The 24,546-nt window shown below is 35.4% G+C and overlaps 2 protein-coding genes across 2 annotated transcripts; both read left to right on the forward strand.

Moving 5' to 3' along the window:
• The first annotated feature begins 12,384 nt into the window (after positions 1-12,384).
• LOC141847842 (protein INCREASED PETAL GROWTH ANISOTROPY 1-like) lies at positions 12,385-16,809 on the forward strand. The gene is made up of 6 exons (XM_074735929.1): positions 12,385-13,599; positions 13,685-13,816; positions 13,910-14,091; positions 14,174-14,285; positions 16,255-16,389; positions 16,471-16,809. Exons 1-6 carry the CDS (start codon positions 12,385-12,387, stop codon positions 16,639-16,641), a joined length of 1,947 nt encoding a protein of 648 aa, XP_074592030.1. The 3' UTR covers positions 16,642-16,809.
• A 3,968-nt stretch (positions 16,810-20,777) lies between these two features.
• Positions 20,778-23,741, forward strand: LOC141847843 (zinc finger CCCH domain-containing protein 1). Its single transcript, XM_074735930.1, has 2 exons — positions 20,778-21,809; positions 22,992-23,741. The coding sequence occupies exons 1-2, from the start codon at positions 20,913-20,915 to the stop codon at positions 23,115-23,117; spliced, it is 1,023 nt and encodes a 340-aa protein (XP_074592031.1). The 5' UTR covers positions 20,778-20,912; the 3' UTR covers positions 23,118-23,741.
• The last annotated feature ends 805 nt before the right edge of the window (positions 23,742-24,546 follow it).

Consider the following 24,546-nt stretch of genomic DNA (forward strand, 5'->3'; position numbering starts at 1 on the left):
GTGAAGGGAGGCAGACAAGCGTCAGATCGATCCTGATGATCTCACACTCCATCCCAAAAGCAGACCCCAAACGCCCATCTCCCTCCGTCGTTCTTCTTATATTTACTGAATCTTACACCTTTTTCTCCCTTCCCTGCCTCGAACCAATCTCCTTGTCCATGAAATTTACCTGCATGCAAAGTGTAACTCGGCGAGCAATTTATCTCTTGCTGCCTCTTCCGCCACAACATGCCAAATTGGATTCAGATCTCTCCCTTGGCCTTGCTTTCTTTCCATCATTCAAACCAAGTAGAGAAAGCTATAATTGTCCACGACAAAGACAGCACGCCATTCAGACAAGATGATGGAGATGAAGACTGTTACATTACATGTTATATTCATATCATATCGTTGATAAATGTTATAGTTCTATGGGTCGTTGGTGGTGGTCTCCCTTTGCGACAGCTCCTTGTGCGTTTGAGGATGCTGTTTATAGGACATTAAGATGGGCACTTACACAATCGGCTGCCACTAAATTCCCCTCCCTTCCCTATGGGCGGAGACGTTTCTTCTCCAGGCTTCAAGCTGCTTTAGGACAATGCGTAGGCCCCTAGCTAGGGTGCTCCTACGGCACCACATTGCAAGGGACACAGAGGACATTTTGTTAGTGAGGGGCTTTGTTCCTGTCGAAATCAGCTTCAGGATGCGTCAACAACTTCTCAACACCAGAATCGGATGAGATTGCATGAGGAGATGACAGCAAGACTGGAGGGATCTGTAAGCACAACAATCGTGAACAAGAAAGTCAGGGGTTACCCTGACTCAATCACTCTGATGCTTAAGTTAGCAAGTGAAGATGAAAGAAGATGAAGTAGGAGGAAGATCCAAAAGCAGAAATGTAAGAGTGCATATCATTCTTCCCCAAAGGACCATCCTAATATACTTGTGAAATGGGCGTCATGTCATGCCCCAAGTAAGGCAGATGCCTCATCATTGATAGGGATCTTGTCAGAAGGAATGGGATGGTTAGAGCATGTATCTTATCATTGACTTGCGACTAATGGGTCATTTCGTGTACGCTTGTCAGAGTATAATCGTGATGGATCACAGGCATGTCAGAAGGGCGTCACCCATAACCGTATGATGGGAGGAGTGATATTTAATGGAACAGAGCAACGAAGAGTAACAAAGGTAGTCGGCTGAACTGGATCGGAGTCGAGTTCACAGAAGAATAATGCGACCGAGCCAACTGGGAGAATCGGGACCTCCTGAGGACTCGATTCAGGCTTAGAAACCCGCATCCCTAAGAACTTCGGACTCGGTCTGCGAGGGGGTTCGATTCGGTCTCTGATTCGACCTGAATAAGGGATTCGGCTCGAGTGTCGACGGGGATTCGACTCGAGTGTCGACGGGGATTCGGCTCGGACCCTACGAGTCAAGCCGGGCTTGAACAAGTAGGCGGTTGAGTTTCAAGTTTCACCCAGTGCGTCATACTCAGATTTGATTCCCTATAGCCCGTTCTCTCCAACCATTACAGGCTTGATACGAAGGATCTCAGTAGTTGACAGACAATTCACCTTCTCATGACCTTTTCTTCAACATGCAGTCTACATTCAGCTTCTTCTGTTTCGCATAGTTCATAGAAAAGTATGCTCCCCTATGTCTTTGTCTTGGTGTTTCTGATACACGAGTTCTCCCTCTTTTTGAATAATAGCCATTGGGAGGAGGCACCTTATGAACCATCTGTCATGATTGCGTATCGATTAAAGTAGTAGTACGAGATGTTAAAATACTTCAAATTCACCAATGGACCATGTAAAAAGCATACTAGCCATCCAATGGACTATTGTGCACGCTTCACAAACTTCTTTGCAGGTTTCGGTTTCACTTCCCTTTCCCCTCCCTATTTATTTATTTATTGTAGGATCTCCTCGGACACTCCAACTCTTAGCTAGCTAATTCTCACGGGCTCATGGAGGCATCTGATAATGCTTTTGATTGAAGCCTGCAGGACCAATATCACACAAATGGAGCAATTATTTATGTTGATTTCAAAATAAGTTTCAAAAAGGATTGTCATATGCCTAACTAGTCGAAGGGTTCACCCCTGATGTTGAATAGAATAATAATTATTTTGAAGATAGAAGATTAGTAAGAATTATAAAAGAAACAAATATGAAAAATCAGAAACGAAGAGAAGCCGTCACTGTTTTTAAATTTTTGCTCAAAAATATTTTATTAGATAATCAAAAATTATCTAAAAAATAACTAAAAAACAGATGTATAAATATCTCCTAAATAAAATCCTAACTTGCACAAGTCAAGAATACCCTCGAATCTTAAAAATAAAAATTACTATAAATAATAAAAAAGTATATATTCAAAAACTCTGAAAAAAAATACTAAATGATGTCTGATAGAGCTGAAACTAAATTGATATAGATTTCATCTAATACTGAATAGAGGTATCTGAAAGAGTTTCGATTAACAATCGATCGTGTTTTATTTTGATATCCGAATCAAAAGTTATGACCCATTAAAATTTGATCCCTTTTACATGCATCAACTGCTAAAGATAATAGTTTTAAACTAATAGATCTATTAGCCAGCTTATAGATATTTTTGCCTCTCCCCTGCCTCCTTGGAGGAAAGCCAACTAAGAAGCCAAAGCTCATCTTTATCAATTTTGAGACTCTCAAGGGCTTATCCAAGGATACACTGGTGGAGTTGGGCCTTACCAATCCTAAGGAGAAATTTTCTTTTATAGACCGACCAAAGCTCGATTATATTAATTTTTTATTTTGCAAGTATATAGACTTCTTCATATGGGCCATTGACTCAAATAACAAGCTTATGACACTTGCCTCATCTCCTCTTCTATGTATAATTATCTCCCCTTCAAGGGTAGAGGAAGAGATGCCCCATATGTAGCTCTTGAGTTGACTTGTTGCATGCTCACACTTAGAGGCTATTGAGAAGGCCACTAGGGATGTCATGCATCATTAAAATGAATCTAGCTTCTTTCACAAATGTATTCTAAAGAGTTTTCAAGTCTCCTATGTTGTGGATCATCAATCCTTCTAGGACTTGGCCATGACCTTTAATTTTGTGTCAAGTTGGAAGAGAAACTCTCCCTTGTCCTCATTAGTAAGTCGAAGGTCAATTTACACTTTAACAATTCCAAGGATATATCAACCTCCTAAGAAGAAAGCTAAGTTTGAGGAATTCATGAAGAAGAAGAAAAAAGAAGCTAGAGAAGAGGGAGTATAGGAAGGAGAGGTTGGGCAAGAAAATGGCTTAGTTTATAAACTTGTAGTAATGTGTTAACTTGGGTGGCTCCTTGACCTTGATGTACTCTACCTCTTGCTAATACAGAAATTTTGATTTTGCCATGCTTATTTTACTTGTACTTACCTTTGTCTCTTTCTATTTCAGTCTATGCTTGGTTGTTGATCAGTCGAAGTCACTAGTTTCTTTCTTGGCCATGCCCTTCACTTGTTTAACTAATGCATAGAGTCAGTCTAGGAATCATAGAGCATCCCTTTGGCCTTTGAGTGAGCTTTCCTTTTTCTTGATTTGGTCACTTGGCAAGGCTAACTCCCCCTTGCTTGGTCTCTAGTTCAATAAGTAGTTATGTCATCCTCTACATTGGTCACATTTAAGGGTTAACTCTCCTTGCCTTTATCCCTAGTTTGGTGACTTGTGCCATCCTCTACCTTTAAGGAGGCATCTCAAAACTGTGATAGGTCATGAAGTGAGTCAAAATATCGATGTGGTAGTTTCAAGCCCGTCAAAGAATGCTTAGGTTATGATCAAACAAGATTGTGTTAATGGCTTTGTTTCCAAGGCTTGAGGTTGTTATGATGGGCTCTGATAGCTTGCCATGTAAGAAGATGTCAAGCTTAATTTATTGTAAAACGAGTTTGGTTACTGTTTTAGTTTCTGGTGGCTCCTAATTATGTAACTCTTGAGTGTCTTCTCAATTCAAACTTCTGTAGATGTCCAGGTCACTTCCTCTATTACTTGTGTTATTTCGCAGCTTGCCATCAATTTGCCTTCCCGGATTGACTGAGATGATTATATTGGATTTAATCTTTTTATGGTGGACTTAATTATAATTTGTATATGTAAATATTACGAATTGAATCAATTTAAGTGATCTAACTAAGATTTATTGAGCTTTATATTATCGGATATGGATTAAATATGTAGAACTCGTTAGTTCGATCCGTTATTATTTATGAATTGATAACGGATGAGATTTCTATATATAGGGTTTAGTCCCTGAGAGTTTAGGGTTAACTGACATCTTGCCTTTGTTTTCCATTGACGAAGGTTTTACGGTATCGTCATCCTAATTTCCTCGGAAGACCACCCTCTTACTTCCGCTTCATCTTCTTCCACAGAGATCGAGCAATTGACGCTGCTACAGGACACGAACAATGGCTCTCCAATCAAGTTCTTTATCATTATTTATATATTTTAAAATCTTGAGTCATGTTTCATTGAAATTAGATCATTGTTCTTGTATTTTCAATTGTCCAATTTCTTATTCTATTTATAAAATTTATGTGGTTTAGAATTTACAAGTTCTTTCAATTGGTATCAAAACTTAGGTTCTATTTCATCGAATTTCATGATTTACAATGTTCTTATTGTTTTGTTGATTTCATTTTGTCGTAGTTGCACATTCCAAAGATGTGGCCAAGTCTTTTTTTTATGGAAAAGTCAAAAGAAAGAAAATAAAAAAAAATATGGCATTTTTAATTTTATTAGAGAAGAACGTAGAACAGGATGATTTCTTACAAAAGAAAAAAATATTTCTTCTTTTGACTGAGTTGAGATAAGTCCCATAGGAAATTGACTATCACTATTATTAATAATTTTGTAACAGATGAGCATTGTTTCAAGATGATCAAGTAATTGATAGCCTTAACATCACGACAAAATTGATTTTTATCGGTTATCTTATTTGATTGCTTTTAGTAATCAATTTAAGTGATCGATTGATAACCACTGATCAATTATCATATGATATCAATCGATTGATAAGTTTAATATTTTAAATTATGAAAATGATACTTAGCATGAAAAATCCAACATGAATAGAGCATGACACTCATAACTGCATGTAGTGGATCCCACTGCATGTCAGTGGGACACACTGTCAATGTGAGTGTCATGCTCCATTCATGTTGGAATTTGTCATGCTAAATATCATTTCTCTTTAAATTATTAAGGTTGATCAAGTGCTTATCTGTTTAATTAAAATTCCTAGGATCTTCTTGGGTATATCTATACAAGTATTACTAAATTGAACTATTGTGTCGACCCAAAAGTAAACAGATTAGATAAGTTTAGTGCATTTTATGTCGGTAAACATATATCTATGCTAAAAGTAATTAGCCCAAAGAAAAATTATTTTTATGCCAGATATATGTTAAATGTAGCTTATAACTATAGAATAAATTTATTTTGTACAGATTGTGCACAAAATATGTCGGTCTAAAAAAAAGTATATTGTGTGGCTGATTAAGGTTAATGTAAGTTATGGACTAATATATAACTCATATAAAATATCGAATTATACATATAATGAGTTGACCCAAAGGAAGACTCATTATGTGACCAACTAAAATTTGAGTTATATTAGAGAATATCACTAATAAATTAAATTATATTTTAGTCTAAATAATAAAATATAATATTATATTTGATATCTCATAAATAGCTCATTTATATGTTTTATTTGTATATTTTATTATCTATGTTTATATATATTATTCTTGACATTAATTAAACTGTGAGCTGTAATTTTGTGGGCTACTCTAAAAAGCTAGACGGTATAAATTTTATGATCCCTCTAACAGATCCTTCTTCAAAATGGGAAATGTCAAATTCATTTAGTACAGTGGGAGAGATAAAGTTAGGAAAATAATTTTTGAAAAAAAAACGTAAACAATTCTCTTGTGGTCACTACTAGTGCAACTAGTAACGGTATGATTATCATACCGCACATCATGGATATTACACATCCAGAGGGAGTAATGAATCAAGATATTCCCGTGGCATCTCCAATACAGTTGGAGGATCCCTCCACTCACAGTGAGATATTACCTCATATTGATGAACAAATAGCTTAACCACCTCAAGAACAAGTGTTTTTAAGATGATCTACGAGAGAACAAAGATTTACGATGTCTCATGATTATGTTTATCTCTAAGAGGACGAGTTTGACATTGGGTTGGAAAGTGATCTTATATCTTTTCGAGAAGTCAAACGATGTCCTAATCTTAAAAGGTGGATTAATATTATGCGAGAAGAATTGAAGTCTATGACAGACAATGATGTTTGAAAACTTGTCGAATTGCCCAAAGGTATGAAACTCATTGGTTATAAATGGATATTTAAAAGCAAGTGGGATTCAAGGAGCAAGGTCAAAAAGTATAAGACTTGTCTTATTGCCAAGAGATTCACTCAAAAGGAAGATATTGATTGCAAGGAGATTTTCTCACCTATGTCAATGAAAGACTCTCTCAGAGTAATCATAGCACTTGTAACTCATTTTGATTTTGAGCTACATCGTATGGACGTAAAGACTGCATTTCTCAATGGAGGCATTGAGGAGTTTATATATATAGCGCAACCAGAGAACTTTGAGTCTGAAGATTCAAAGCAACTAGTATGTAGATTAAAGAAATCCATTTATGGTTTAAAACAAGCATCCCATCAATGACACCGAAAATTTGATCAAGTAGTCATCTCATTTGGATTTAGAGAAAACCTTGTTGATCAGTGCATATATGTCAAGTTCAGTGGGAGCAAGTTTGTTATACTTGTCCTGTATGTAGATGACATATTGAGGATTAATTGTGATAATAAAGTCGCAAAATTTTATGTCAAGAACAACTGCAGTTCGTCGAAGTCCAAGTATATCGACATCAAGTTTATAGTGGTTAAAGAAAGAGTTCCAAGTTGTCTAGTGATGATAAAGCATATCAGTATAAATTCTATGTTGGCATATCACTCATCAAGGGCTTGGTGCCTAAGTATTTCATGCACATGTTGTAGATATGAGAGTTTTTCTTATGTAAGAAGAATTCATCTAGTGGGAATCTATATACATTTTATTGCTCTATATTTGTTAATATGACAAATATTTTATTATGATTATTGTAAATACTTAAAGTTCAAAATATTAATGAGTATTTATATATTTATTTGACATTTTGAAATAATGTATCATGATTTGCTACTGCAGTTTAACATTTGATATTTATAAATATGATACAGATTCCTTTTAGAATCATAAGGTTTGAATCATGATTTGTTATTGCAGTTTACTATAAAGCATTTACAAATATGATCAGACCCTTTTGAGTCATTCAGGATCAATTAGAAATTGACATGTACTGATCATATTTTATGTAATTTTCATACTACATATCCACATCTTGATCTTTGTCATTAATGATATTAGTATTGTGATTATTGTTGGGACTTGTTACAGGCATATATAGTAGCTAATGACCTCTTCGGTCTAATATCAATGAAATTAATGGACCAGATTATTTACAGGGATATTTTTATACCCATAGAGTTTGATATCGGCTATAAAGTTATAGTCGTATATCATATACACATTATATATAGCCCAAGTAGGAGATTGTTGGATTTAATCTCTTAAGGTGGACTTAGTTGTAATTTATACATGCGGATACGAACCGAACCCATTTAAGTGATTTAATTAAGATTTATCGGGTTTCAGATTATTGGATGTGGATTAAATATGTAAAATCTGTTAGCTAGATCCGTTATTATCTATGGGTTGATAACGGATTATATTTCTATATATAGAGTTTGGTCCCTAAGGTTTAGGGTTAACTGATATCTTGCCTTCGCTTTTCATTGACAAAGGTTTTACAGCGTTGTCACTTTAATTCCCTTGGAAAACCACTTTCTTGCTTCTGCATCATCTTCTTCGACAGGGATCAAGCAATTAACACTGCAGGACAACGACAATAGCTCTCCAATCAGAGTCTTTGTCGTCATTTATATATTTTAATATGTTAAGTTATATTTCATTAAAACTAGATCCTTATTCTTGTATTTTTAATTATACAAATTCTTATTCGATTTATAGAACTTATGTGGTTTAAGATGTTCTTTCAGATTCTTGCATGGAAGCTTTTACAATAAAGTTTAGGGATCGATTCCTAACGAGTGTGAAATGCTTCACTAGTTGTCTCATCTCATCATGGAATGGGTCACTAGGCGAGGATGAAGTCCTCATAATTTACCTCCCTTCTAGATCGCTTGAGATAGTAGAGCCACTAGGGTGAGAGTATCACATTTTATCATAATATGGTATGTCAATATGATGTCTTTGTAAGGATTTGCCTTCGTGATTTAAGGTTCTTGTGGGTACTTTGGTCAGTTCCTCTAGTGCGTATGTCATTTCAAGGACACTTTTGCGAGGGTGTATCTTCTCAATTTAAATCCCTTGCGGATGCCTTGATTGCTTTATTAGGACTTATGCCATTTCAACATAGTTGAATAAGTGAAAATATCGAGGAAAAAAAGAGATCAAGACAATGTGATTTTGTTGCTTTACACATTGCTCGGAGTCCTATGATCATTTGGTTATCACTTTTTCATTGTAGCTGAAATGGTGGATAAGGAAATTCACAAATGATAAGCTCACGTTAGAAGTCAAGTCAAGAATCAAACATAAGTGGAAGTTAAAATCAAACATAGGTAGAGGATAAGGTAGTCACCCAACTCCTTCCGCTCGGCCAATCGACTCCTTCAACTCGACCCTTTGACTCGGACATCTGACTCCCTCAATTTAGTCACCCGACTCCTTCAACCCGATTACCTCTAAAACTAATTGACGGCCAATATTCTAGAACACATGACATCGTGTGGATGGTGCAACGGTTATGCTACTATCAAATATGATCCCCTAGGTGTCTTTCATCAAATACGTAGCGTTCGATGAATGGTAATGCCACTAATAACTGTCAGATCTGATCTCTCATTTGCTCGTACAAGAATGATGAAGGAGAATGAAGCGTCCGACATGGAAATATTTTTCTGACAGCTGTATAAATCTCAGAGAAGACAAGGTTAAAAGATCGATATCTCTGACTCTCTCCCAGAGAATTCCACTAAACTATCTTTTTCCTCGTTCCTTTCAACTACTTTTGATATTTGAAGGAAATCTTAATTTGAGCGTCAGAATGGTCACGTCGAGTCCCATCTTGGCATACATTCTAATCCCTGATTGAGTGGTGAAGGCATTCCAAGTATGCTCTTCAATCTCGTTATTTTCAACCTCTTCCCTTTATTAGTTGTTTCTTGCTGACTCATCTGTCTGCGATCTCAAACAGTAACAGTAGCAAAGGAGATTTTTTTAACTATGATTCGATCATTCATTATGCTTTGCTCGTTGAAGGTGGTGACAACAACGTCAGCACTAATGAAGCCAACCAAGCTAAGCTCAGGCAATCCTACGTCAAAGCTCCTACGTCCAAGTTCACGATGAATGATGCGTTAGTGATGGCTACAATGTGGAGTATCCTGAATTGGATGCTTAATAACCTATTTCATTTCAAGTCATTATCTAGTACCTACGAGTTGCATTATGTTATGATGAAGAAACAAAACAATGTTTCCGGGACATAATTGAGTTGGTTACGACGAAGTAGAGTTGTTGAAGTGAGCGGGTCGAATCTCAATGAAACTGAAGCAATATCCTCCTCTGTCATGATCAACTGTAGTTTCCTGATTTACCTCTTCACAGATGATTGTGGGACCAACCATGTGGCACCGCTGAATGGTAGATTTTACCTTTTGCTGAAGAAGAAGAAGAAACAAAACAACAATTCACAACTAGTAGAGACTTTGACACCAATTTAATTAGCTCCCAGATGCTGGATAAAGCTACGAAGGCTCTTGATAATGCAAGCGATGTTTCAAATATATCCAAAGGTTTGGTTATGCTACTGTGAATGGAGATGGCTTTCTTGAACAATGGCATCAAAGGCTTTGTAACATGAATGTGGAAGTCTAATTAAGAAATCATTTGTTCCATACAAATTGATATTAGAAGGTTATTTGTATAATTAAACGTGAGATTTCTTCACACCGAATGGAATCATAATCACCCTCGATGTTAAATGCATCTTTGAGTCTAAGGCAAGACATGAGGCTGAAAACAAATGGAACACAGCCAATAATTAACAATCACAAGCTCACACAGCCAATCGATTAAAGCCCATCCATGACCACTTCACTCCATGAGTGGGTGCTCTTCCTCTTCGTCATTTACATGTCATAATCGATGGACTTCACCTCTCCACCCTTGTGTCCTAAGCAAAGTCCACCGATGAATAGATTAGACTACAAATTACGCGAGATTTCAACACTTTTGGCTAACTCATAGATTCTTCAACAGGACCAGCTCAAGGAAAGGAAGGATAAAGAGAAAGAGACAAAGAAACAGCAGATTCTGCTGCTACCTTTGGACTTGGATTGCCTTCATACAAAGATTCCTTCTTGGAAGATAAAGTCCAGGCGCTAGTGCACAAAGTCCCCTGTCTTTCTTTCCTCTGCTGGCCTATGTGTCTTTCTGTCACCTGCCAGTGGCTCCTACTTACAGGAGCAAGAAAGCAAAGAATTAAAGAATTAAAGAATTACATTCAATAGTCAACTTCTTGAGAAATGAAAGGAGAAAATAAAGATAGTCAAAGTCAAAGGAGGATTCAACTGGTAGCCTCATTGCATGAGTAGCATTCAAGATTACAAAAAGACTTATATATTTCTTATGGATTCAAAAATATTTCCAAACAATCGCAGTGAATGATGGAAAGGAAGGTTATTGCAATCATCCCTTTCTGCTCACGCGAGTAGAACTTTGTGCAATCGCTATGAAAAAGTAACAGCATGGCAAAGTCTCCACGTACTCTCCACTCTCCACTCTCCACTCTCCACTCTCCACCAGGACAAATCGATCAAATTTAAAAGAGAGGAGGATCTTGATATACGCAGGGAGAGGACTGCAGGGTGTTGGCAGTGGCTTTCGCACGAGCAGATTGTAGGCAAAAGGCTGATGATCAACAGAGACTTTTCACTGCGTTCAAATTCAATCGTTCCACTCTTATGATGGTGCCCGATGCAATTTGATATCCAACATGGCTAAGAAAATGGTGCAGTTGCAGCAGTTTACCATGTCAATGCAATGCCACAGACTCTCATAGCTGAAATTGCAATCTTAAGCTTAATCATCATCTCTTTTTTGGATTCATGATGTTAACATGGCAGATATGCCATGGTAGTAAAGTAGAATCTAAAATAAACTAACTCGTTCAAATGTTTATTCAACTTTTCCCTAGTTTAGTTTAGTTTATTTTTACAAGTTTAATTGATTCGAGCTTAGTTTGAATTTATTTTATTTAAATGTTATTGAGCTAGTTTATTTAATTGTTTAATTATTTTATATTTTTAAAATTTATTTGGTTGATTAGTGAATTTAATATTATAAGTTTGACGGTTTATTTTGAGAATTTTTTTATATATTTATAAATTTGATAAAAAATTTATTGATGAATATGATTCACAATTTGTATTCCTGAAAATTATTTCATAATCTTTTTTCATATATTAACAAATTTATTATATATATATATTCAAATTTTTTTATTATATTTAATAAATTATTTAAATTTATTCATTTAATTGACTATATATTGAACGAATATAAATAAATTCTTATTAATTTGAGTATTAAATTTATTCATAAATATTTATTTTATTTATAACCTGTATAATATCATCTCTGTAGAATGGAGATATCATAAAATTTGACTTCTTAGGTCTCTTAGGAGACTTTGCCACCATATTTGTGAAGGACTTTAGTTAACACATGGATGTGGTGTTCAATGATAATTTTTTATATATAATTTAAATATTTAATTTATATGATCTAATTAATTTTGAAAATGATAAATTCAATCTTATAAAATTTTTTATCGATCATAAAAATAAATTCAAAAGTACGTGTGATTAAACAATTGAAAAAAATACGTTAATAAAGTATTTATCCTATTGAAAAAAATACTTTTCAATGTATCATACTATCAATTCAAATTGTAAATATTTAAGTAAACAATTGATATATAATTTGTCATCAAAGAAAAAAAAAGGGTAAATAAATTGGATACGAATTCCCACCTTTATTTAATCATTTTACGTCGCCTTTATTTCAAATCTTGCATCCACAAGAAGCAATAGATGGATGGCATAAAAAGCCAAGACCGCACCGACTCTTTGTGAATTGAAACAGAGCAGAGCGACGAGCATTGCAATAAATAGAAAGCTAAAGCAAACGCACAGGGATTTCCATGGTCGCCGGCAAGGTGAAGGCCGCCATGGGGTTCCACCGAAGCCCCGCCACGCCCAAGGCCGAGACTGCTCGCAGGTCCTCCTCGGCCTCTGCTTCCCGGAAGCCGTCGCCGGGGACCACGGGACATCAGGCACCGCCGACTCCGCTTCCTTCCTTCAACCACAAAACTGCTGCCGCATTTGCTCGATCCTTCGGCGTTTACTTCCTCCCACGCACCAACGCCCAGGTGCAGCCCCGTCCGGCTGAGGTCGCCGAGCTGCTCCGCCTCGTGGAGGAGCTACAGGAGAAGGAGTCGCTCCTCCGGACCCAGCTCTTGGAGCAGAAGCTCCTCCAAGAGACGGTCGCCATCGTCCCCTTCCTCGAGAAGGAGATCGCCGATAAGACCGACGAGCTCGCTCAGGCCCGCGACCGGATTGGGCGTCTGGAGGTAGAGAATTGTGCGCTGCGCGACGAGGTCGCGGGCTTGAGCTCTAAATTGCGGAACGGCGAAGAGGAGAACCAGCGTAGGGAGAAGAAGATTGCGGACTTAGAGGCCGAGTCGGACAAGCTGAGGAAGGCTGCTTTAGAACAAAGCAATCGTGAGTCACGGACTTTGGTAGAAGGAGCGATCGAGGAGTGTTCGTCGTCTCGGCAGTTCCAAGGGCTTATTGACGCCTCCGCGAGGTCGAATCTCCTCAGGAGCTTGCGAAAAGCCCCCAAATGCGCAGACATTGTTGGTCTAAATCACGACGCGCAAACCTCCAAGAGCGGAGATGCGAAGGCGGATGAAGCGGAGACCCAAGGGGCGCATCAGCAACCTCGCCGCATTGCTAGAGTTCCAAAACCCCCTCCTATGCCGAACAACGTCTCCACCTCGTCTTCTTCGTCTTCCCTCTCAGAGACTCCATCTGGTGTGGCGATGAGCAAAGCCGTCAAATTAGCAGGAGTTCCGCCGATTCCACCGCCGTCTCCACATGCGGGCACTTCTCCTAATGACGGACGCCGTCTGCTTCCACCTCCACCTCCGCCCCCGCCGCCATCGAGGGGGTTCAGACCGGCGTCGAAATGCGTGAAGCGAGTGCCGGAGGTGGTGGAATTCTACCATTCCTTGATGCGGCGAGATTCCAAGAAGGAGTCGAGCGGAGGGGGCCCTGAAGCAGCCACCATTTCCGTCGCTTCAAATACACGCAACGTGATCGGCGAAATCGAAAACCGTTCCGCCCACCTCCTTGCTGTAAGTGCCCCTTCTCCGTTTCTCTTCGCCGCCGTTTGCTACTTCTTTTGATCAAGCTCTTACTTGTTTGCGCTATTGATCAAAGATAAAGACGGACGTGGAGACGCAAGGTGAATTCATTAGGTTCTTAATCAGAGAAGTGGAACACGCGGTCTTCACCAATATCGAAGACGTCGTCGCCTTCGTCAAATGGCTCGACGACGAGCTCGCCTTCCTCGTACTCTCTCTCTCTCTCTTTTTTCTCTTTGCAAATTTCATTAGGCTGTTTATCAGTACGTCCCATTGATGATGCCATGGACGATGCGGCCAGGTGGACGAGAGAGCAGTGTTGAAGCACTTCGAGTGGCCGGAGCACAAGGCGGACGCCATGCGCGAAGCGGCCTTCGGCTACTGCGACCTCAAAAAGTTAGAGTCCGAGGCGTCGTCTTTCCGCGACGATAGTCGCCAGCCCTACGCTTGCGCTCTGAGGAAGATGCAGGCGCTCCTGGAAAAGTACTCTTCCTCTACTCCCTTCTCTTCTTTGGTTAGGGACACTGCTAGCGCTCAGGCTCTGGTCAAGCTTTCTCTTCAACAGGTTGGAGCAAGCCGTCTACCACCTATCACGTGTTCGAGAGAATGCGACAAAGAGATACAAGCGGTTTGGCATTCCTTCGGAATGGATGCAGGACTGCGGATACCTTGGTCAGGTACCCCACGGTCGATCTCTGTTTTATCTATATTTTTATTTATCGTGTTTACGTCGGGCCTTTATGCTTTGAGTGGGTGTGGAAGGGACAAAGGACAAAGGGAAGTTTTGGTCGTTGCGCCCTTGGGCCAATTCGCCAGGCATGCACTTTCGATACCCGTGAGCATGCGTGAAAATATGATAGTTCTTAACCTGATGAAGTCTTCTTGCAACATTCAATAATTTCCTAGGCACGGAGTTTAGATGGCCATGGGCAGAAAAGAAAATGACATTAGAATGAAACTTGGAACTAGTAAGTATGCCTGTGAGTCCTACGATGCTTTACAGCAATGCACTTGTCCCCATATCCTTGTCTCGTCTGGAGTCTTTTTGTCCTGAAGCTATAACTTGTCTTTTTTAGCTTTGAATGACTAGTGGTTAAGTGAAGAAATAGTCATTTATCTTTTCTCAGCTTTGATTGACTAGTAGTAGTAAGTCAAGAAATAGCCATTCCTTCCATGTGCCATGTTCTTGTTACTCCTTATGAACGCATAAATGGAATTGAATTAGAATCATTTATTAGGTAGGATTTTATTCTAATATTTAGATGATCAATTTGAAATAAAATAATTAATTCAAAGTTGGAGTCATGCTACTAAAATACATTTCATACTTAGGGAAGAAAGCATCTTTCTACCTTTGTCAAATATAATTCTCATTAACAAATTGTTATTTTAAAATTTTCATGAAGATAAAATTTTATTTGTGAAGCAAACAAGCAAGTAGGTCATCCAATTTGATTAGTCGAGTCAAATGCATAAATTAGACCACAAGTGATAGGGTGGGTCACACTAATCGAATGGGCCTAGTTGATTGAATGAGCTAGGTGGTGTACTTAGATCACTATTAATCTAAATAGTTTATATCGATATATTTGTAAAAGGGTCATAGACAATTTGACTAGTTTATGATCCAATCCGATGCATATGACCCCTTTCCGACCTAAATTTACTTATCTCAAACTAGAACTCTGCAATAAATAGGCTGTGTTAACTTTTTCCACCCCTATGAATTTAAGCAATTCTTATCCCACCAAACTTGATTAACCTACATAATGCACTAGTTGAACACAACAGAGTCAATCATTAGATACCAAGTGTGATTTATATGTGTTTCGGGTAGTTGTAGCTACCCCACACAGTATTATGACTGTCATCCCAAAAATTATATGGATTATTCATCCTGTATAGATACTTTTGTAACCTCATATTTGGTTCATTTGGATAGGTTTAGACTCAAATAAATTGGCATAAAATCCTAAGTTAACTTGGAACAGATTACCCGATTTACGTGTGTTTTGGGTACTTGACTTAAACCCTACTTATCTCATGGTCACGATGTAGCTTCTCTTTGTTATGAGCCGAAATCCACGTGTGAGACTTGGCAAATAGCAGATGTATCAAGCTCTGTCCCTATATCCACTGCAATGGACCCCTCGCAATGTTCAATTTGTTGATTCCTTCCCAAGCTAAGCAATTTGCTCTTCTACACCCATCTGCACCGAGCACATGTGTGTGCCGCAATTAGAAGGCCTGCGTAGCCAGTGAATGTTGCAAGCAAAAGTTAGTTGCCCATAACTGTGCTCATTTTATGAAAATTTATTGTTGTGCTTGCTTAAATGCAATTGCTATATTGTTTCCAATTGTTCTTCTCCATAGTGACTTCCTTTCTTGTTTGTGCTCTATAGTCTTGAAATTTCCACATAAAAATTCTTCATTGTCAATATTTACGATTTGTCATTCTTTGTAAATTTCCACTATCAGAGTTCCGCAACAAGAAGGGATTCATTGTTATGATTCAACATCCTTTATATTTACTCTCTGCATGCATCATTAGTATTTCTCGATCCTCCAAGGATGGACATTGTGCATTAAACACAATCATGAAATGGTCAACTGAAATTGTTCTTATTTGTATAAATCTATAACCAGATCAAGTTAGCATCAGTGAAGTTGGCAATGAAATACATGAAGAGGGTTTCCACTGAGCTGGAGATTATAGCAGGTAGTCCCGACGAAGAAGAGCTGATGCTGCAGGGTGTGCGCTTTGCCTTCAGAGTGCACCAGGTACTTGAGGATCAATATAAAACTTTCTACACTTGCAAATATAAGCTGTTGTTGATGCCCTTTTCTTTCGATCATATCCAGTTTGCTAGCGGTTTTGATGTCGAAACAATGAGAGCGTTTCAGGAGCTCAAGGACAAAGCTAACAGCCTACACCTACAACGCCAGAATCAAAACCAGCAGGTCTTCTGCAGGTCTACATCTTGCCAAGGTTTGCAACCAAGCGACCACTGCTGTAAAGTAGGTTCCATTTGATTGATACATTGGCGATTCTATTTACATTACAATAGTGAAGCTCTAATTATTTAAGACTAGTGGTATCTGATGCATACAGTTCTACTGAATACTGAGTTTTTGTATGTCTCTCTTCAACAAACTGCGTCGAGTCTGATCAAAACAGTCTGCTATGCATGGCAATTTCGATCATGGACATGGACACTGTCTTCAAAAGTGATCAAAACAGTTTTTGCCCCGGGACATAGGTGAGTTGGTTACGACGCAGCAGACTTGCAGAAGAGGGCAAGGGTTTGAATCCTGGCGAAGCCAGGCAATACCCTCCTGCGTCGTAACCAACTGCACTTTCTTGATTTACCTCCTCACAGATGGTCGTGGGGCCGACCGTGTGGGACCGCTAAGGTGGCGGATCCACCTTTTTTGCAGAAAAGTGGTCTTGATCTTGCGTTGCAGTTAATTCTTTAGAACTTGTGTTATTTGGGTGGAAATATGAGAGGTGAAGGAAAAAAGGTCACTAAATTGTGCATAATTGGATCACATTTATATTATTTATAAAGTATTTTTTCTTTTCGGGTTTAATTAAGTTGGTTATTACGAGGTAGATTTGTTGAAGTGGACAAAAGATGAATCTCGATTAAAGTAACATAATTTTTTAAAAAAAACACTCTTTATTATTCTTTTTGTTAAAAGGGTATTTTTTATAAAAAAATTCAAAATGACAATTTAACATATTTTTACCTCAAAAATATTTTTATTTTAGTGTTGTTATAGCTGTTAAATGTGTAACAGTTACAACAACAATTATTATAATATTAAACTAAATCAATTTAATAATTTTTAATCTAATTTGATTAAAATTACTAGATTATTGTTGTATCAACGTAAAAAAATTTATTAAAAAATCACTTTTATTAATGATATTTTAGTCGATTTAAAATTAATGGAGATATCATAACATTATATAGTCATCTGTTTACCCTTTATTAGTGTATCAAACTCTCGAATACATATTAGTATAATTTATCATCTTATTGTTCATCTCTCCTAGATGATTCTAAGTATAATCAATCAATAGCAACTTAGTCTTTATGTCTATTCAACTCGCTATCATATAGTGGTAAGATCACATAGTACTACGGTTCTAAATTAGTTGGAGTAAGGGCAAATTTTATAGTGGATTTTCGGCTATAAAAATCAATTGCTCGGTGAATTATGATGAGCATTTTTGAATTTATTCGATGGATAAATAAAAAAATCATCTATTTTTAAGATTAATTGAATCGGTACAAATCAACATATCTAGATTATAAAATAATAATAATAAGGAAGATCTGGAATATAAATTTTAAAAATATTATTATAATTACTAGTGCATTCATTTTCTTGTATGAATAATTACCAAAATATCTAGTAATATTTTCAATTAAAATAAATAAATATATAAAAGTTAATTAAAAATAGAGTTTTTAAAAAATAGATATTATTGTCTAAACTTTAAAAATATAAAATGACAATAAAATTTATAACATCTTGTTTTTAACCTTATATCAATTAAATTCAAATTAATCTCAAAAATAAATTTTATTATATTTTAAAATCTAGCCATATCATTATTGTAGTAGATATATTCAATATCATTTGTATTATTTATATTCACTGGAAAATAGTAAAGGTGTCAATCCGATCCAACCCAATTGAAAGGAAATTAAGTTAGAGTTGAAATTTATCGAGTTCGACTTGATGAGTTTAGATTGGCTTAAATTCGGATTAGATATGGGTCGGGTTTGGGTCTGAGTTAATCATGTTGATTCGGATTTAGGAGTTGGGAGATTTTTTTAGAAGTTAAATTAAATTTTATTTTAAAAATTAAGATGTTTTATGTAATATTAGTATGTCAATAATAAAATATTAAGATAAAAGTAAAAATTAATAGAAAAAAATACAAAATAAAGTTTTATTTTGGATTAGATAGGTAAAGTGGGTTCGAGTTCGAGTTTAGAGTTTCAGAGTTGATTTTGAATTTGAATTGAAAATTTTTAATAATACTTTTATTTGAATCCAACTCAAACCCTCCGATGCATTCGAATTAACATCCATAGGAAATAGATTTACACATTGCATATGATTTTTTTTGTTGAATCTAAGGGTGCGTTTGGTTCAAGTTATGACGTATAACCTTGGTTATGTGATTATCTGGTAATCACATAACTAAGGTTATGGGGCATAAAACATAACCTAATGTTGTTTGGTTTACTTTATTTATTTGGAGGGAATAAAACATAACTAGGTTTATATTTATTATATTACCCTTCATTCAATTATATTTTAATATAATTTATTAAATTAATAAATATAATTTGATAATTTTATTTTAATAAAATAATTTATTAAAAATAATTATTTTAATAAAAAATTATTAAAATAATAAATATAATTTGTTAAATTTATTTTTTAAAATTTAAAATAAATTTATATATTTTAATAAAATAATTTATTAAAATAATTATTTTAATAAAATAATCCATTAAATTAATAAATATAATGCCTTAATTTTATATTTTTAAATTTAAAATAAATTTATATTTATTTTAATAAAATAATTTATTAAAATAATTATTTTAATAAAATAATTCATTAAATTAATAAATATAATATGATAATTTTATTTTAATAAAATAATTCATTAAAAATTATTTTAATAAAATAATTTATTAAATTAATAAATATAATTTATTAATTTTATATTTTTAAATTTTTAAAAATATATATATTTTTAATAAGATAATTCATTAAAATAATTATTTTAATAAAATAATTTGTTAAATTAATAAATATAATTCATTAATTTTATTTTTTAAAATTTTAAATAAATTATTTTTTAATTTATAAATATTTAAATTAAAATTTATTGAATTAATTAATTTGATTTTAATTAGATTTCGTAGTATATTTTAATTAATTCAGTTTTAAAATCGGAGGGTAATCATGGAAAAAATTTCGTTAACCTCCGGAATCGTAGAAAACCTTAGGCTGCCAAGGTAATCACATTACCGGGTTATAACCCATTTGCTGATGTGGCGGTAATATTATATTACTTGGGAATCGATCATAACTTGAACCAAACAAGGTTATCAACGATAACCTTGGACAGATAACCAAGGTAATCACATATTACCCCCAACCAAACACCCCCTAAATTACCGATTCAATTGAATTCTGTAAAAGCGAACTATTGCCTATCCATTTTATTGGAAATTATATAACTCATTACATAACCCACATTAAATATGGATTCCATGATATAAAATATAACTTAATATTATTTGGTTCAATTTATTTAGAGAAAGTAAAATATAACCAATTTGACATTTACTATATTACCGATTCAATTATTTTTAAATAAATTACATTATATTAATAATATTAATGATGATAATAAATTAATAATATATAAAAATAAAAATAATTTATTTATGTTTTTAAAATTTAAAATAAATAAATAAATAAATATAATAAAATAATTTATTAAAATAATTATTGTAATAAAATAATTTATTAAATTAATAAATATAATTTGTTATTTTATTTTAATAAAATAATTCATTAAAATAATTATTTTAATAAAATAATTTATTAAATTAATAAATATAATTCATTAATTTTATTTTTTAAAATTTAAAATAAATTTATATATATTTTAATAAATAATTCATGAAATTAATAAATATAATTCATTAATTTTATTTTTTAAAATTTAAAATAAATTATTTCTTCTAAATTTATAAATATTTAAATTAAAATTTATTAAATTAATTAACTTGATTTCAATTAAGTTTTATGATACATTTAAATTAATTCAATTTTAAAATCAAACCATAATCATAAAAAAAATTTATTAATCTTTAAAATTATAAAAATATTATAATTCATTTATTGATATGATAGTGATATTATATTATTTAATAATATAATCTAAATCAAATAAAATTATCATTAATAATCTTAAATAGATATTTAAAATTAGGAATAATTAACTAAATATCTCTTGAAATTAATCCGTTGACCAAATTTGTAAATTCATCCGTCTACGATTCCATAATAAATAAACAGTGAAGAAGATAAACAATCCATTCATTCTTTCTTGTGAAATATACAGCGGAAAATTGTCCGCACGGAAGACTTTTTTCAATTTGTTTGAATCCGTTCTCCTCAAGTAAACTGAGCCTTAAATCCTGGTCTCGTCGATTCCATCCCTAATTTCAGCAAAACCCTAATCCTAATCTTCAACCTCCATGGCGGAATCTGGCGATGTCTGCAATTTCTTCCGGAAGCCCACGAAGAACAAGAACATCCGCAAGCGAAAAACCGACTCCGACTCCGATGATGATGCTCCGTCCTCCGGTCCCGCTATTCTCAAAGTTAAGAAATCCGCCGACAACCGGCTTTCCTTCTCTTCCTCCTCCTCCAAGCCCTCTTCCAGAGTCTCCGATGAGACCGGCACTACTGAAGACGCTGACAAGGACGCAGGCGGGATCCAGGCTGGTGCCCTGTTCCAGTTCGATTCGTCCAAAGAGATCCAGATCCAGCACGACAGCCGCGCCACAGCATCGCTCGAGACGGAAACCGATTTCTCCAAGGACGCCCGCGCCATCCGCGAGCGGGTGCTGAAGAGGGCGGAGGAGGCTCTCAAGGGCAAGTCCAAGCCTGGCGGAGGAGGCGATGAAAAAGTATACAAGGGGATCCACGGGTACACCGATTATAAAGCAGGGTTCAGGAGAGAACAGACAGTGGCAGGTGAGAAGGCGGGCGGTGCCCACGGGCCACTGAGGGCATCCGCACACATCCGGTTGTCCGCTAGGTTTGATTATCAGCCTGACATATGTAAGGACTATAAGGAGACTGGGTATTGCGGGTATGGTGATTCCTGTAAGTTCATGCACGATCGAGGGGATTATAAATCAGGGTGGCAACTGGAGAAGGAGTGGGATGAAGCTGAGAAGGCAAGAAAAAAAAGACTCGCAGGAAGCAGTAGGGGAGACGACGATGAGGCTGATCATGAGGATGGCAATGATGATGACGACGACGACGAAGATTCTCTTCCTTTTGCCTGTTTTATATGCAGACAACCCTTCGAGGATCCGGTAGTGACCAAGTGCAAACACTACTTCTGTGAGCATTGTGCTCTGAAGGTATGGGATGTTTATGTTGCATCTGTTGGCATATGCTTTCCTGATAATGATTTCCTTGAGCTTGTATGCTACTCACATGCATTGTTCAATTTAATTTTTCAAGGCATTATGCTAAGGGTTCAAGCTTTTAATCTGCATGATGTGTTTGTTAGCTGGGCTTACTGTGTGAAGATGGCAGCATGGAATTTCTCATGTATTCTAACCAGTTATGTGTCATCATCTTTTCTTCTGCTACTAAGTAAAACACTTACATAATTCGAAAGGATTTTTGTTATACAAAATTCATGCGTTTCAATTTATCATAAATAACCATATTGTTCTTGTAAGGTGATTCCAGCATAAGTTAACACATTTCTGATGGCTGGATTTATTAATAGCAAACCTAAAGAACATGCTATAAAGTTAAATTGTTTAAATACCACTTTGCTTTGTATTTGACATCCAAGCTTAGCAGTGACGGCATAATGCATGTTTGTTTCATATCTCGAGAACAATCTCTTTATTGCTTTATATTTGACCCATCAAAGTTGACCAGTTTAGATATCAGCAAAAACTAGTATGTTAGAGCCCTCACGAGTGTAGTGCAGTGGTAAAGCACTCAAAAGAGCAATAAGAGGATCAGGGTTAGAATCCCAAATGGGATGAATATCCTAGAGGTTGGCTTCTGAGAGTATGCATAAGTTGTGCTTCAAATTTATCCGGTAGGCGAACCAGGGGAAAGTCGTCTACCTCCAAGATTAATCGGGTGAAGATCAGACACCTCGATTATCAAAAATAAAAACCAGTATGTTAGATCTCAAGGGATTTGAAAGCTTTCATTATAAGATTGTTCCCATATCTTTGGTTCACTAAGTTATCTTTGTTCTTACACTAACACAAGACTCTCTGTTCAGCATTCTCAAAATTAGCGCATTCAAATGATTTGGATTTTTTTTTTCCCATATCAAACTGAACCTATGAATGTGATTGGACCTTTTACTACTATAGAATCATTAACGATGTCAATATGTACTGGAATGGGACTCACTGGGTTAAGATGTGTAATTGTACTAGCTATTGATGTTTAAGCTGTAGAAATTTTGTTGTTAAGTTAGGATGTCCTTACAATTAGTTTTATTCTTTTCAACTTTTTCTGACACCTTAATTTGTATTCATTATATTTACAATTTTTTTTTTGGACAGCATCATGCAAAGAATAAGAAGTGTTTTGTCTGCAACAAACCAACACTTGGCATCTTCAATACAGCACATGAGATACGGAAAAAGATGGCTGAAGGTAAAAAAGAGGAAATGGCTGAAGGTAAATAAGAGGAAATGACACTGATGCGTGTCAAACCAGAGGCTACGTGGAAAATTTCAGCATTTGGTAGAAAAATTATTCTTCCTGGAACTATTAGACACTCTTATTGGTCCTGTTGCTCATCTGTTAGTTTGATATGCTGGATTATGGAAAACTGAAAGTTTAACTTCATGTGGAAACAAGATCAGAGATATCATCGTAAGCATCTAAATGAGTATGCTCACTACTTGGCAAAAAATGCCGGGATTTTTCATGCTCATGCAGCTCCTTTTTTCCCAGCCTAAACTACATTGATGTATCAATGAAGCATAGTCCTTTTGTATCAGATTAAAAAAATGAATTTTCTTTCAGAGCTTTGTGTCATTTTCCTTATGTTCTTAAAGATACTTCATCTCCGTGTGGATATCGGTGTTTCTAGTGCGGCTGAAGGATGAATGGCCTCCTACATCTATGGCGCTGTTACTTTTCATGATGAGCTTCATTAAGTTGTCTGGCAATGGTGATAGTGTGGCATTCAAAGTCAAACTGAGTTTGCTGTTTTATCATAATGCAGAACCTACTATTTTTCTTGAATAAAACAATATGTAATATTCTCTTGTGGTATCTAATAACTATATGCACCATTTTTTTAAAAAAAATCTTATGTCAACTATAGTTCTTGTTCTATTCTTAGAACATATTTTGCTCTTTGCTCAATTTGCATGCTCTTCCTGGTGAAAAAAAACAAAGATTTCCAATGAGAAAGTTGTTGGAAGCCGAATATTTCAAGAACTTATTGTTGTTGTTAACAATTTGTTGCGCCATTTCATGGCCTGATTATGGGGAATGAAGTCTTTTAAATTTCTATACTTCAAATGCAGGTTGGATTGCTACATTTTAATTCTTCTTTTGTAAACCCATTGGAAAATATTTGTATCTTGTTTTCATTTCAACTCCTTTGATCGAATATTTATGAAGTTTTGTTTAGGTGAACTCGACTCATGCAATGGATATCTTTCCTGATCATCAACTGTAACTTTCTGAACAAATATCACTTGAAGTTGAAATGCTGGACATCTGACAAAAACTCAACTTGGAAGGTATTGATTGATATCTACTTATCTCGTTGGAATTAATTAATTGCTAGAAGATTCATTCTAATTTAACCCAAATGAATTTTTTACAAGTACTGAAAGCTTACGGTACGATCTTAAGTTTCCTCAAAAATTAATTTTATTTTTCTGATAGTTATTAGTCGGTCATCTACAATGTTTCCTATAACTTATAATACTGAGTTGTTAACGAATTATGACTTTAAATGAATGGTTCTATAGGATGTGCAAAGTATAAAAAGAAGAAATCAACGTTCTAACTATTTGGACATCTTGTTGAATTATTCTTCCTTTCTTCTACTTTCCCATTGAAACTAGGACTTCGATTGTTGTCCATTTTCAGAGT

Source organism: Curcuma longa, chromosome 16 (assembly GCF_044706935.1).
Source record: "Curcuma longa cultivar G26 ecotype Majalengka, Jawa Barat chromosome 16, ITB_CL_G26_1.1, whole genome shotgun sequence".
In the NCBI taxonomy this organism is placed as follows: Eukaryota; Viridiplantae; Streptophyta; class Magnoliopsida; order Zingiberales; family Zingiberaceae; genus Curcuma; species Curcuma longa.

Coding starts and splice junctions, on each gene's coding strand:
- LOC141847842 (XM_074735929.1), top strand. CDS start 12,385: ATGGTCGCCGGCAAGGTGAAGGCCGCCATGGGGTTCCACCGAAGCCCC. Junction 13,817..13,909: donor ACGACGAGCTCGCCTTCCTC/GTACTCTCTCTC, acceptor CGATGCGGCCAG/GTGGACGAGAGAGCAGTGTT. Junction 14,092..14,173: donor ATGCAGGCGCTCCTGGAAAA/GTACTCTTCCTC, acceptor TCTCTTCAACAG/GTTGGAGCAAGCCGTCTACC.
- LOC141847843 (XM_074735930.1), top strand. CDS start 20,913: ATGGCGGAATCTGGCGATGTCTGCAATTTCTTCCGGAAGCCCACGAAG. Junction 21,810..22,991: donor GTGAGCATTGTGCTCTGAAG/GTATGGGATGTT, acceptor TTTTTTGGACAG/CATCATGCAAAGAATAAGAA.